The sequence below is a fragment of the Rhododendron vialii genome, chromosome 1a (genome assembly GCF_030253575.1).
Source record: "Rhododendron vialii isolate Sample 1 chromosome 1a, ASM3025357v1".
In the NCBI taxonomy this organism is placed as follows: Eukaryota; Viridiplantae; Streptophyta; class Magnoliopsida; order Ericales; family Ericaceae; genus Rhododendron; species Rhododendron vialii.
In genome coordinates, this window is record NC_080557.1 from 6,815,967 (window position 1) to 6,829,487 (window position 13,521).

The following is a 13,521-nucleotide window of genomic DNA, read 5'->3' on the forward strand; positions in this document are numbered from 1 at the left end:
AGCCACTAAAGCCAAAATATTCTGAATTAGCACTGTATCTAACATAACATCCCATAGGTAGGCCATTTTGTGACAACCAAAATATATAATTTTCACCCACACCACCAATTACTGAAACGGTAAACATGAAAATTCCCAGTAGATAAAACTGTAAAGAGTAATAAAAACAAAATCTTACAAGCATATATGATGAGAGTCCCAAACCAAATGAAGGCATTGGAATGAAATGACCTTTTCATTGACATCAAGGAGTGAATTTCCTTGGGACTTCATTTTCCCGAGAAAAACAGGGGGTAGCCTCTACAATCCTCATTGCCAAACAGAATTAGCTACTGAAACAAGAATATTCTGAATCAAAACTACATCTCACATCTTATAGGTGGGCATCTTGTGACAACCACAACATTCCACCCACATCCCACCAATCACCGAAACCTTACAAATGAGAAATTTCTTCTGAATGATAAAAATGTAAAAAAAGAAAAAAAAAATTGAAAATCTTATTCCCTAGGTTGGAACTATACTTATGTTACAAATCCAGATAGAAAGGAATTTATAACCTACCTCCTAAAATGGCGACGTGGCCAACTAAAAGCCACTGACACAACAATCAACAAAAGCCTTATAGTGCTAAGCTGCCGGAGACGAATCTAATTCGACTACAATCTTTCAACTTGGACAGAGCTTCTTGTGTCTTACCAACCATCAGATCCACGTAAATCGCTGTAAGAAATGCTTCCGGACTATTTGGTATCAAGGACAAAGCTTGAATCAAAAACCGGTGAGCCTGCTCAAGATCACCCTGCACCGCAAAAAAAGCACCAAGGTTTGCGTTCAGTGTCCCACGTGCCTCTTCAGGTTTGAGGAACAGAAAATCTTGCAATTCAGTTTGGGGCGGGTTTGAGGTTGTCAATGGCCCACTATTTGACTCTTCAAAATCTGCAACTTTCTCCTCTCGAAATTTTTCAGTGTCCTCTTCACTATACGGGGGGTCGACGTGGCTCCCACTGGACAAATAGACTAACAAGTGTTCGGCAGCTTCCTTTGGTCGGTTTAGAAGGCAGAGAGACTCAGCCGCATATATGTGTCCAAGGAATACATATACTCTGGAACATCCATGAAGTTCTAAGAGAGACCTTGCCGTCGAGAGTGCCTTAAGAGGATTGCCTAATTGTAACTCTACATAAGCCAGGTCAGCGAGAATGGCTTGCTTGATCAGCTGAGTCTCTCTCCTACAAACCTCTTCGTAATCTGACAAGGAGCTTTGAAAGGCAGCATTAGGGTTGTTGCTATTTCCACCCTTTTGTTCCTTAGCATCCCCATTCGCAATAGTTTGACCTAAGACCATGTCACCAATTTCGTCCAAGGTTGAACTATGAAGCAAACCAGACTTCAAACGTTCTGTTTCCAAACAGTTTAACAAATGCAGGGCATTTAACAGACACTGTCGCGCAAAGGGCATTGAGAGATTAGGGTTTTTATCATCACCCAGAAACCCATCATTTTTTCCAACAAAATCCACATGCCCTTTGCCTGAAATCCCATCTTCCAGAGCTAGCTGTCTCCATTTTCCTGTACCAATAACATGAACCCTAACCTCTGATTGGGCCCCACAGGACTGCAAAAGTCCCTTCTCTAGTGCCATTAGACAGCATTCAGCAATCCGGAGCCATAAAAGAGGCCTTCTGCAAAAAACCAAACTAGCCTTGTGGAAACAGCGAGCTGCGAGTATCGGCTTCCTGCAAGCCAAGTACTGGACCCCACAGTTATATATAATTCGGAGAGAATTGTCCTGTGAGAAAGTTGACAGCTTTAAAGGCTTTTCCTTACGGAGAGACGAAGAATTACTCAGGGCCTTTGAAAAAAATACACTTGCCGTGTGGTACTTTCCAAGTCGGTAATAGATGCACCCTAGATTATTGTTGTATATGGTTGAAAACCCAAGATCAGTTCGATTGCTTGAAGCCATCAAGAGTTTGATGGCTTTAGGGTAGTTCCCACGAGCGTACTCCAGTTGAGATTTCAATAGGAGAGCCATGGAGGAATCTTTCCCACGGGATACATTCATAGCCATTGCCGTCTTAACTTCACGCTTAGCTGCCTTGAGGTTTCTGGTGAGAAGCAGAAACCTAACTTTGTAAAGATGTAACTTGAGTCTCAAATCGCTGGTTGAAATGGAATGATCAGATGGGGTCCTCGAAATATCATTTGAGGATTGGAGTCCGGATGGTCGTGGTAAGTTCTGTCCGCTCATGTCAATAGTTGAAATTAGCGTTTCAAGATTCTCCTCCGATAGAGTTCTGGATAGCGAATTATCTGAGGCATTCACTGTGGAAACCGAATCGGTATTAGAGACATCTGTGGCAGCTGAATTACTTGGAAGCGAAGAAGATTTCATTGCTAAGTTTGTAGATTGTTGTTGCGTGGAGCTTCCGTTGTCACTTTGACTCGTCAAATTATTGCCACAATAGGCTTTTTCCACATAAGTAATTACATCCTAGACACAAACCAGGAAAATTATTTTAGCACTCGAGTGGCTAACTGAACATAAAACTGAAAAAATAAAGAAAACTTCAAGATTGCTGTCGATAAATGGGATAAACAAAATATTGCCACGGAAAAGAACGAAAGGGAGGTAATTAACAATGATGCATTGATTACTGAGTTTATATATCATGATTTCTTACGCTAAAAAACACGAGAATATATGACATACACAACACTCGTGAATTTCCAGACCTTTGAGTAGAATAACAATAAGAAATGCATTCAGGAAGATGAAGGTGAACCCGGTAACCCGCGACCAAACTCTCCAGAGCAGTACAAGCTGGAGCCACCTTACTAAAAACAGACAAAATATAAATAACTTCCAGAAATGTTTGCAGTAGCATTACTTAAGCCTTTGGCACAATCATCCACAGCTAACAAAAATACCCTTTTATGATACTTTAGATTAATCCAATTATGCAAAACTAGAGCCTGCCAAGTTCCAAGCACAAGCTAGAGAACTGCTAAGGGGAGGGTCCAAAACTGAAATATCACAAGCTGAAACACATATCTCTAGCAAAAGATCTAAACATGTGGTTCACCCCCTAAATTAGTCACTTGCACATGCCATTCCATTCAGAGAACTTGCTTCAGCTTATTAAGTGAGCAGTCAAAGATATTTAAGAACATAGCAGTTCCTACTGAAAAAGAAAGCCAGATCAATTCTTGGGTGATGATAATTGGAACCGTCTTAAAAAGAAATCTAGGATAATTTCCAAATAATCTCTAACAGTATAAAAATGGAATGAACCCTAGAAAGTAAAAGCTAGAGCTTAAAGCTACGAAAATTCTTATCCTCTGGGAGAAAAGCAAAAAATAGAAAATCTAGAGAATATGAAATCTCTAATCAATCTAAATAAAAATGTAGTCCAAACAGTAACACTGAAAACCAACAAGGACATGGAGAGAGAGATGGAAGCCTGGAAAATGAAACGGATTTACTTTCATGTCAATTCCTCTATTGGAAAAACGATAAGGTAAGCGTAAAAAGCATTTTAAGAATGTGATTAATGTCATTCCAAAACAGAATAATTTAATTGTGATTTACGAATTACCCTCAACTGAATAGGAGGAAAGGGGGAGGGCATTGCACGTCAGATGGTGAAAACTGCAAAATAACCAAGGTCCGGATGGCATAGGAACCTCTCCAAGTTGGAGCCTTGGCCACGTGTGCCCTGAGTGATCCATGCCACACTTCTCCCACAAAAAAGGACTCGCCAATTCATTTAATATGTGAATTGCGCAATATACTTCTAAGGAAAACAACTTTCTAAGTTGCAAAGCTAAGAACCCAACCATTGTGTTACAAACCACTTTTACTTTGCATTACATTGCAAAATGCATGATGAACCTCTAACGAAAATAATTGTTCCTAGGTGAACTTTGCAAACACAACCAATTGGTGATTGTAGGCCAATCAAGCATAGAAATACGCTTCCCTTGCATTTGAGCCACGCAGTTCAACAATGACACATGCCATGAACTCAAGGATAAGGCACCCTTAAACTACCAGCAGCACACCTGGGCTCAAGCTGAGATATCCTCAACTGGAGTATGTTTCCACCCCCACCCCACCCCAAAATACTCCCCTCCATGACACTCATTCTAAAGTCAAGCACATCCCTCCACAACATTGCAGGATGAGCCCTGGTTCGAGCAGAATCCTCGATACATGGCCTCGGTAAGGGCACCCTAAGGTCTAGAGCAAGGCCCTCGACCAACAGACACCCCAAGGGACCTATGTGGGGATCACCCAAGGTTTGACGCTTGACCAGAACAGGTGGTCCGACATGTGCCTTGTCACCCTTCCCTAATTGGACTTGCACCTCGATAGGTGTTAAAAAAGAGAAAACCTACGAACAAGAGATGCGTTCTCCATAGAATGGATCAAACCTACCACCACAACATCCATTATATGACCCCTGAGGCCTGAGATGCACACAATGAGAAGTGAGAAACCTCCTGATTGTAGAATCATGTTGCGTTGTTTGTCCATGGATGAGTTATCCCCCATAGTTTGACCCTCCTATATTAAGAACTCCATGCATTTGTTGAAGGATCTCTATTACGTTACGTTATCTGTATTACATTAAGGGAGGTGTTCTTTATTCACTAGGACTTTACCTTCCAATAACGTACTACTGCACCTTCCTCTTCCACTGTTGGAAGGTATAGGTCATCCTTCTTTACAAGGATTCGTTTTTAGCTACAAAATGGGGGGGGAGGGGGGATCGTGTCCTCGAGAACCCTGCAGGTCCCTTTCCACTGACAACTCATGACCAAAGCTATCTTTGCCCACCCACTATGCAGCATGACACGTACTTTTATTATCTAAAAAGATGGTATCTTTTCTCTTCCTTATGGTATGAACATGCCTTCAAAATGTCTTTCAGACTGACACGTCAAGATTCACGAAAGAACCAATCCAAGAATGACTGCCAATGACTTGTAACAGTGACCAAGTATGAATAGATCAACCTTCAGTGAAGGAGAGACCAATCCTGCCATAACAACATAGGAATCACCAGAGAGATAACCTTTAACTCAGTTACATCTATATTTCAATAAAACTACTGTCACCCGTTTTTCTCATCAATGGAATGTATCCACTATTTTAAGGTAACCGAATCCTTCAATGCAGCCTCAACCTACGTTCTTTTTATTTGCTTCCACTTTTGCCTTCATAATGCATCACTCCCTATTGATCACTGCCATAACTACTGCTCAACAGCACAGTAGATTCAAGATATCTTTCTCTATTTCGTGTCATTGGGTCTATGGGTAATCTCATCTTAATCTGCAAGCAGTCTGCCTATATAAGTCTGATGAAGGAAAATAAACCAGGTAAATAAGCCCAGTCTTTCATATGACTGGATATACCCAACACGGCACAATGGTTAAGGCTTAAACTCAACGTTTCAGCCTCAAATACATCAAGGAAAAAGAAATTCATAGCCATCCTTAACATTTCTCAATATTTCAAATGAAAGAAACTAAAAGTTGAACTTACAACAAATTTCCACGGATCATGGGAAGCTAACGCAACGTCCAGGAACAAAAGGCATATATGAAGAGCTGTTGCCTGCAAATAAATAATTTGCATAACATAAAGCAAGAGAAATTTGAATAACATTGCTGGGATGCAGGTGAAGTCACGATAAATTATCCTCATGAAAAATATTCCATCGTACCTCATCTATTGGTTCAATCTTTTGGTATAAAGAATTCAAAATCGAATACGCCTTCGCATATTCATGAAGATGGAACCAGATGACTGCCTGTGCAAAACAAATTTGGAGGAGTTACACAACCATCATTCCAAGTTAACCCAATCTTTGTTACAATAACCAATCAAAACCATTGCAAATATATATATACATATATATATATGCAGTCCGGATCTCCTAAGGGATCCCGCACGGTCTTACCATGCGGGACTCCCCTTTCCCGATCGAATTACGATGATCCGAGCCGCTCAAAGTGATCAGAACGTGATTTTAAGGGTACCCGCGAGAAATCAGCAAAAAAAATGATCGGGAAGGGCTTGATCTGAACAGTTTTGTATTAAACGGTTCAGTAAAAAACTGTTCGGATCAAGCCCTTCCCGATCTTTTTTTTTGCCGATTTCTCGCGGGTACCCTTAAAATCACGTTCTGCACACTTTGAGCGGCTCGGATCGTCGCAATTCGATCGGGAAAGGGGAGTCCCGCAGGGTAAGGCTATGCGGGATCCCTCATTGGATCCCGAGTGTATATATATGTATGTATGTATGCTAGTAATTTAACAAATATCCTCAACATCAAGCGAACATACTATATTTAACATTGTCACAGAAGTGTCGAATTCGTTGGCGTAGACAACATCTGAACTATTTGCACTAGAAAGTTGATGTGCGACATTATTAGTTCCTTTAGATAATAAAACAGCTTTGTTGCCCACATTGCTACCAGCCTCTGTATGTTCTCCAGATGCATGTGCAAGCTCATCACTTTGTTTCTGCACCAAACCAAAGAATAAGAAACAACAGTTAGAACAAATGAAGCCAATATAACCTCCTAATACATTGATAATGAATTCAACACATAATAGAGAAGAGCCAAAAGATAAGTATCACACATTACATAATGCAAACACGAAGTAGCAAAATCTTATAAGGTTCAAGAAGTAATTATCAACATTCCTAGGCCAACTGAAATTAGTTGGACGCACTATTATAAAATCCAACCACCAAGAGGCATATGGTGCCAAGCCTTGAGAATGCATGTTAGATAGCCAAACCCCCAAGAAGTGGGGGCAGTCACCCCCGTGATGCCTAGGTGACGTTTCCACGCTAAGTGCACCCCTACCTCTTGGCTTGGCTTTCAAAAGTAAAGCATTGTTCTCTCTTAAATTGGATGGCTGGCTCTACGTGATGGTTTATTATTAGACTGCTATTTCTAATGAGGTGAACAGTAAAACACAACAAAATAAATAGAGCTCCATTTGGTTTTCCGAACCATAGGAGATTTAGACCCTTTGGATTCCTTAAGAACAACATCCACTAATCATGAAGAATACTGGCCCTAGACAGTGCTCTCTCATTGCTTGTGCACTCCTAATTTATTCAATATCTTAAACTTGTATCTATTTTTTTGCCTTAGTGTTTCAGTATGTGCACCACTTTAAATAGTGATCAAACTAATTGTTGATTTCTAGAAGCTTTATCAATTATATGGTCCATAATGGTATGATTACCTTCACATGGTGATTATTAAATTTGACTACTTTAGTGACTCATGACTTCCCTGTAATCAAATTGAATTTGAATAACTTCCTTGTATAGTTTTGTTAAACCAAATTATACCCAAGGTGTTGCCTATTCTCTCTAACAAGTTTAAACGTTACTTCTTACATTAAAGTTCTAGGCACTTTAGGCTAAAACCAGCACACATAGGGGGGGGGGGGGGGGGGGGGTGTGGAAACATCACCAAGCAAGCAAGTGCAGTGCAGGTCTCTACAAATTTTTAACACCAGTTTTACAGACATGATTATTTAAATTGGAATACATCGAATTGTCTCCTCCTCCAAGCTTTGCAATATACATTTCCAAGTCTGTGAGCTCAGTTGGTGTTTGAAACGATAGAACAAAAGGTTAACCTATTTCTACTTTATGAAACCTACCCATGAAAATAACTAACTGGCAGGATGTTTGTTTAAACGAGCTACGCTCAAACCTAAGGCTTGGCTAATATGGCAGGTCCAACACAATCATGACTGAGTGAGTTTTCTTAACAAAGCTCAAGCCATGTTGAGTCATAACATTGGTCAAGAAATTGAGCTTCCTTACTTGGCTATGTTCAGCTTGTTCACACCCTGTCTTGTTTTCTCTCTACATTGTGAACCTAGACATAAAAGTGTGCATGCCTTCTGGTGCTTTCTGTGATGAAAATAAATAAATTTTGCAAAGTACCATATGGAGGTCATTCTTCTTTGATTAGAACATTTTACATGTCTATCATAGTTTATTTACCTGGCATAAAATTCAAATTTTCTCGCTTGTAACCTTTTCTCAAATTACCCTTCCCAAACCTCAATCAATGACTCACTAGGTTTATTTCATGATAGCTAAGTTCAGGTCTGAATATCGTCATTACACAATTAAGAATTATTTGGTTCTACTTTTAAAGATTAAATTCCTAGTTTCTGATACTACAGAAGAAATATTTGCTAGGATAATTGTACATCACTATGGCAAAATATAAAACGAATACGGCATGGGTGTGGGTTGGATAGGTCCGTTAAAATGTATCATGCTAATTTCAAAGAAAATATTACAAGCAATAATCAAGGAACAATCTAGGAATTCATACATGGTTAAGGATCCAGCACAGAAACATAGTTTACTACCAAAAGTAGGCACGAACAAGGTTTAAGGTGATTGCATTAAAGGACCAATGAACCGAAACTCAAATACTCAATTCAGCACAGCTGTCCATGTTCATAAATGAAAACTATTACTCTTCAATAGGTAATATGGCCTGTTTAAGGTTCTGACAAAAGATTCAACATTTCTCCGATCTTATGCATCTCTCTAAGCATGCAGGATTGCAGGTAAGGCCTAATTGAGTAATTTCACCAATCACCATTGATATCACCTACCACTTAGTAAGTAAAATTGATAGGAAATACACCCATGTATTATACAATCAACTTTGGATGATCAAAGCAAAGGCAAACGCAAGGAGTCAGATCTATTGGCAGGGTTTACCAATTGGAGCAACATTAGAGGATCTCAATTTTATGCTAACAATTACCAGATTCTACCCTTAAAAGGAACAAGCACAATATTAAAGAGGGACGAGATATTCCACAAATTTAGTGGCATCGTCACGTGAGTCCATTGGATCAGGTAAAAGAACTATTAACCTGTCACCTTTTTGGTTTTGGTTGTTTCTGAGAGCGATCCAAATTATTCTGTCATTTACCAAGAGAAAAGATCCTGTGGAATCCCTCAAAGGGCCCACTTGATCCCCAACACATCTGAGAAACAATGAAACTGACATCATCCCTAAACGACAATTACTTCCTAATATCAAGAGGCTAAAAATAGAATCATTAGAGGAAAAAAATCGCAGACATTCACTAATACTAAAACTTAAAACCATTTAACTGTCTAAAACTCCAACAAATCAAGCAGAATGCTCATAGCATCCAGTCTTAGACTTCAGATCAGTTATCGTTTCACCATTATAACTGGCCAAGAGCAGTTACTGTTTGATTGATTAGCTAAACTGATCTTGTGCCTGTATCGCGCATGCATTCCCCCTATTAACTGTTGCTTCTCCTAGCAATAACTTCACTAGTAATAGTATCAAATCCCCTTTCAACTTCCATGATATCTTCCTATAAATTCTCTCAATGAACATCCCCAACCAGTAATGTATAATGCGGACTCGAGGCCATGTATCAGAGCTTAAATAGCATTCTATATTTCTATCAATATCTTGCGAATTTTCTCCTACCTATTACCCTACTAGAGCTCCTCCGTACATCATTTGAAAATATGCCACAACACACAGAGAAAAACAACATGAATACTAGATAAGAAGGACAGGAAGAAGCAATCAACATATTCCATGAAGTAACATATTAACACGTACCTTCAAAGTACCAAGTACTTCAAATAATTTCTTGGGATCTGCGCAACCATCCTGAAAGTATCTTGAAATAGCAATATTATGATGAACCTGAAATATATACAAAAACAAGCCAAAACTTGAAATTATGTAGACAAAGGATCCTCTAAAACACTCTAATAAATTGATAAACGCATAACTTCTAAATTTGAGAGCATAACTTCTAAATTTGAGAACATTTAGTGGAGGTGCATTGAAAATGTTCTTCAGATCAATAGACGATCCTTTCAAAACAGGTTATGAATCGAACCGACATTAGATTGGTATTGAGTCCAACCATTAAATATATATATATATATATATATATATATATATATCTTAAGCACCAAAGCTAATATATATTCCATTAAAATGAGTAAAATATACTCCACTAACAATAAGTCTAATAAAAAGGGGAAGGGGGAGAATAAGAAAAAGAGGAATAAGAAGGAAAAGGACAAACAAACCAAGTAGTTTTCACACATCATCCAAAAATGGGCCATACACTTCCTTTAGACTTCAATCTTGTCTAACCAATTTCGCTTGTCGGTTTCCATGAGAAAATTTGGCAAGATATAGAGGTAACACGTTTGCCAATGTCATCTTCCCGCCAACCCAATTCAGCCATTAAAGTTCTGCATTTTAGAACCATTAACAAACACCGGTGCAATCTCTTGCCCACGGTCAAAAAACCTAAACTGTCTCACTGATCTTCCCAATCTCCTCAGTGTATAAGCTCTTCCTAATTTTCAAGCATTCACGAATAAAAATCGTAATCATTCAACTCCCATAATCATGGTCACCTCCATCCTTTAGATAGTCCAAGTAAATAAGCAGCCTTAATTGCCCAGTGGATCACATTTTGCAAATACCCAGGATGGATCACATTTTGCTCTTCCTAGTTTTGCAAATTCAAAATGCTTCCAATTTAAACTAGTTTGCCACCTCGACTTTCCTATGATTTTACTATCTCTCCCCCAAAATTCAACCTTTTAGAACTATAATCTCTCACCTCATACACTACTGCAAGATGTTCTCTTTTTGGGTACAACAAATAGAAGTGACAGTATTGTACCCATCACATCACCTATTGCCCCATCACCCCACACCACTATCTATAGAGCCCTCACTGCACCCACGTTAGCACCGAAGCTAAGGTCCCACCATGTGTAGGTGATGTTAGGAGTATGTTTATCCCCAATAAGGATTATGGGACCTTAGTCACATAATCCTTCAGAATGTCCGACTCTCCTGCTCTCAATCATCGCACTGCGCTCATGCTCTCAATCCTCGCTCTCGCGAATTTTAATAGGTTGGGATGTGCTTCAAAGAAAATTTATGTGACTTAGTATGGGACTCGAACCCGGGCCTAACCACCAAGAATGGACCCACACTAGGGCAAGCGGGGTCACTTGACCCCACTGAGTTCCAAAATACTTCTAGAGCAGGTATAGTTTTGAGGAGTATTTTGTAATTTTACCCCAAAGGATAATATTCTTGCCCTGAAATTCCACAAAATTTATAATTCTTGCCCTCTTTGATTGTGACGTTATGCAAGGAACTCAACATTTTCTCTCTCCCGTACAAACTACAAAGTCTACGAGTCTATATATAGACTCTATAGTTTGTTCGTTTTCTCTCTTTCTCTCTCTCGACAAAAGCAAGCATAAGCTCTTGCAAAGACAAAAACAAGCATAGGCAAATTATATGTGTTGCATGTAGATATTTGACCCTACTGCAACTAAATCCTACGTCCGCCCCTGCTAACCACGTCCGAATTTTTACCACCGAACCAACCCCTCATTGGTACTACTGCAAGATGTTGACATCACATCAGAGAGGTAATAATATTTCACGAGGTGCATCCTATTCAATACTCCTATGGTTAAAACGAATACTCCAAGAATTCACGAGGTGCATCCTATTCAATACTCCTATGGTTAAAACGAATACTCCAAGAATTTAAATTCACGAGCATTTCATCTCTTCATTTCAGTGATAAAAAGAGAATGCATTTTCAGATATTCGAACTGGAAAATATTTCGAAAAACCTAACAAGAACGTAACCTTGGGATCGTTATCTTTCTTCTGCAACAGCTGATTCAACAAATCGACGCACTCCGAGAACCTCCCCGAGTGAAACGCGATGCTGGCGTCCCTCGCGAGCCCCGCGGCGAGGGCGGACAGGGCGCCGTCGTCCTCGATCGAAGAAGAAGAAGACGAGAACGGCGACGAATCCTTCGAATCCATGCACAGATCGAGTAATTTCGTCGCGCGGATACTTGGAAACCCTAGGTTTCAGTTCAGGTGGAGATCGAGAGTGGGAGAGTGCGTCTGTAGCGATTTGTTGTGGAGAGAGAAGGAGGAGGGGGTTTAGGATGGGGGAGTGGGTGTCTCGATTGAGATGTGGAGATTTTAGAGAGAGAGAGGGAGGGAAGGAGAGAGAGAGGGGTTTGGGAAATGGGTGGGAGAGTGCTGGGATGTAATCCCGCTTAGGCTTCGTTTGGATGTGTAGAAAAACCGCCCTCTTTTGCCTTGTTTGGTTCACGTGGAAAAGAAAGAAATTTTTTTAAAATTTCCCTCGTATTCTTTGATTCCGAGAGAAAGATAAAAGAAAATAACAAAATTCAATTTTGTATGATTAGTAAACTTTTCTTCGCATTTTGCTTTGTTTTGTTCACGTGAAAATAGAAGAGAAATTAAAAAGATTTCCCTTCTATTGTTTGGTTAGGAGAGAAAGAAAAAAGAAAATAACATATTCAATTCCATAAATAATAAATTTTTCCTTTCATTTTTCTCACACTTTCTTTTATTTTCCCTCACTTTCCTCAAGTTCTGAATAGAGGTGAGTTTTTCCACTCATATTCCTAACCAAAAAAAAAACACTTTGTTGCTTAAAAAATTAAAACTCACATTAAAAAAAAACTAATGGGACGTCAAAAGAATTTAAGCTCCTTTTTCTCCCAAAAATATTGGTCTTCGTATTTTTCTTGTCGTTTATAAAATATTTTTAATTTTTTTATAGATTTTATGAATTAATCATGACGAACACATAACATGTATTCACCAACTTCAACCTATTTTTATTTCGTTAGTTCATTTATCCATCGCCAATATGTTTGTCAGTATTTTCCAAACATTTCCAAAAACAAATTCAAAATAGCCAAGTGTTGATTTGTCTAAAATCAAGTTTTTTAAAAACTTTTTTACTCTTTGAAAATCCTTTTTGGTGTTCTCCTAAGTCATCCGAGCCTATCTTTATGCTTATTTAAACTTTCTGGATTCTTGTAAGCTTATTTGTCTAGAACTTATTTTGGTATTTTTTTTATTTTTCGTAATTTGTTGTTTAGCTTTTCATCATAATTTTTAGGGTTAATTGTTAGTCTCGACGAGATGAATCGAAAAAGTATAAAAATATAGATTGATGTTAAAAAAAAGTTCATATAAGACGACACTTTAGACAAAAAAAAATTGGAGTAGCTGTTTGATATTTTTTTCGTCTTTAGTGAACTTTTTTTTTTGGTTATTTGTCATGATTCTTTACTTTTTAGACTTCTCTTTATCAAGATAGAAAAAAATATATATGGCAAATCTAACCCCCAAAAAAATGAAAAAAAAACACACAAAATATATATATATATATATATATATATATATATATATTAAGAGTCCGTTTCAGAACACATTCTTAAAAAAATAAGTACTTATTTCACATTTTTAAACTAAAAAATATATAAATGAAAAATAAATTTTCAAATTTTTTTGCCCCATATTAAAGATCTCAATTAGATCTTTCAAATAAAATCCCTATTGCATATTT

General features: G+C 38.4%; 1 protein-coding gene across 1 annotated transcript; it reads right to left on the reverse strand.

Moving 5' to 3' along the window:
- Positions 1-216: 216 nt before the first annotated feature.
- Positions 217-12,186, reverse strand: LOC131300245 (uncharacterized). Its single transcript, XM_058325974.1, has 6 exons — positions 11,769-12,186; positions 9,687-9,773; positions 6,361-6,543; positions 5,739-5,825; positions 5,558-5,629; positions 217-2,497 (listed from the first exon to the last, which is right to left on the reverse strand). Exons 1-6 carry the CDS (start codon positions 11,949-11,951, stop codon positions 623-625), a joined length of 2,487 nt encoding a protein of 828 aa, XP_058181957.1. The 5' UTR covers positions 11,952-12,186; the 3' UTR covers positions 217-622.
- Between the last annotated feature and the right edge of the window lie 1,335 nt (positions 12,187-13,521).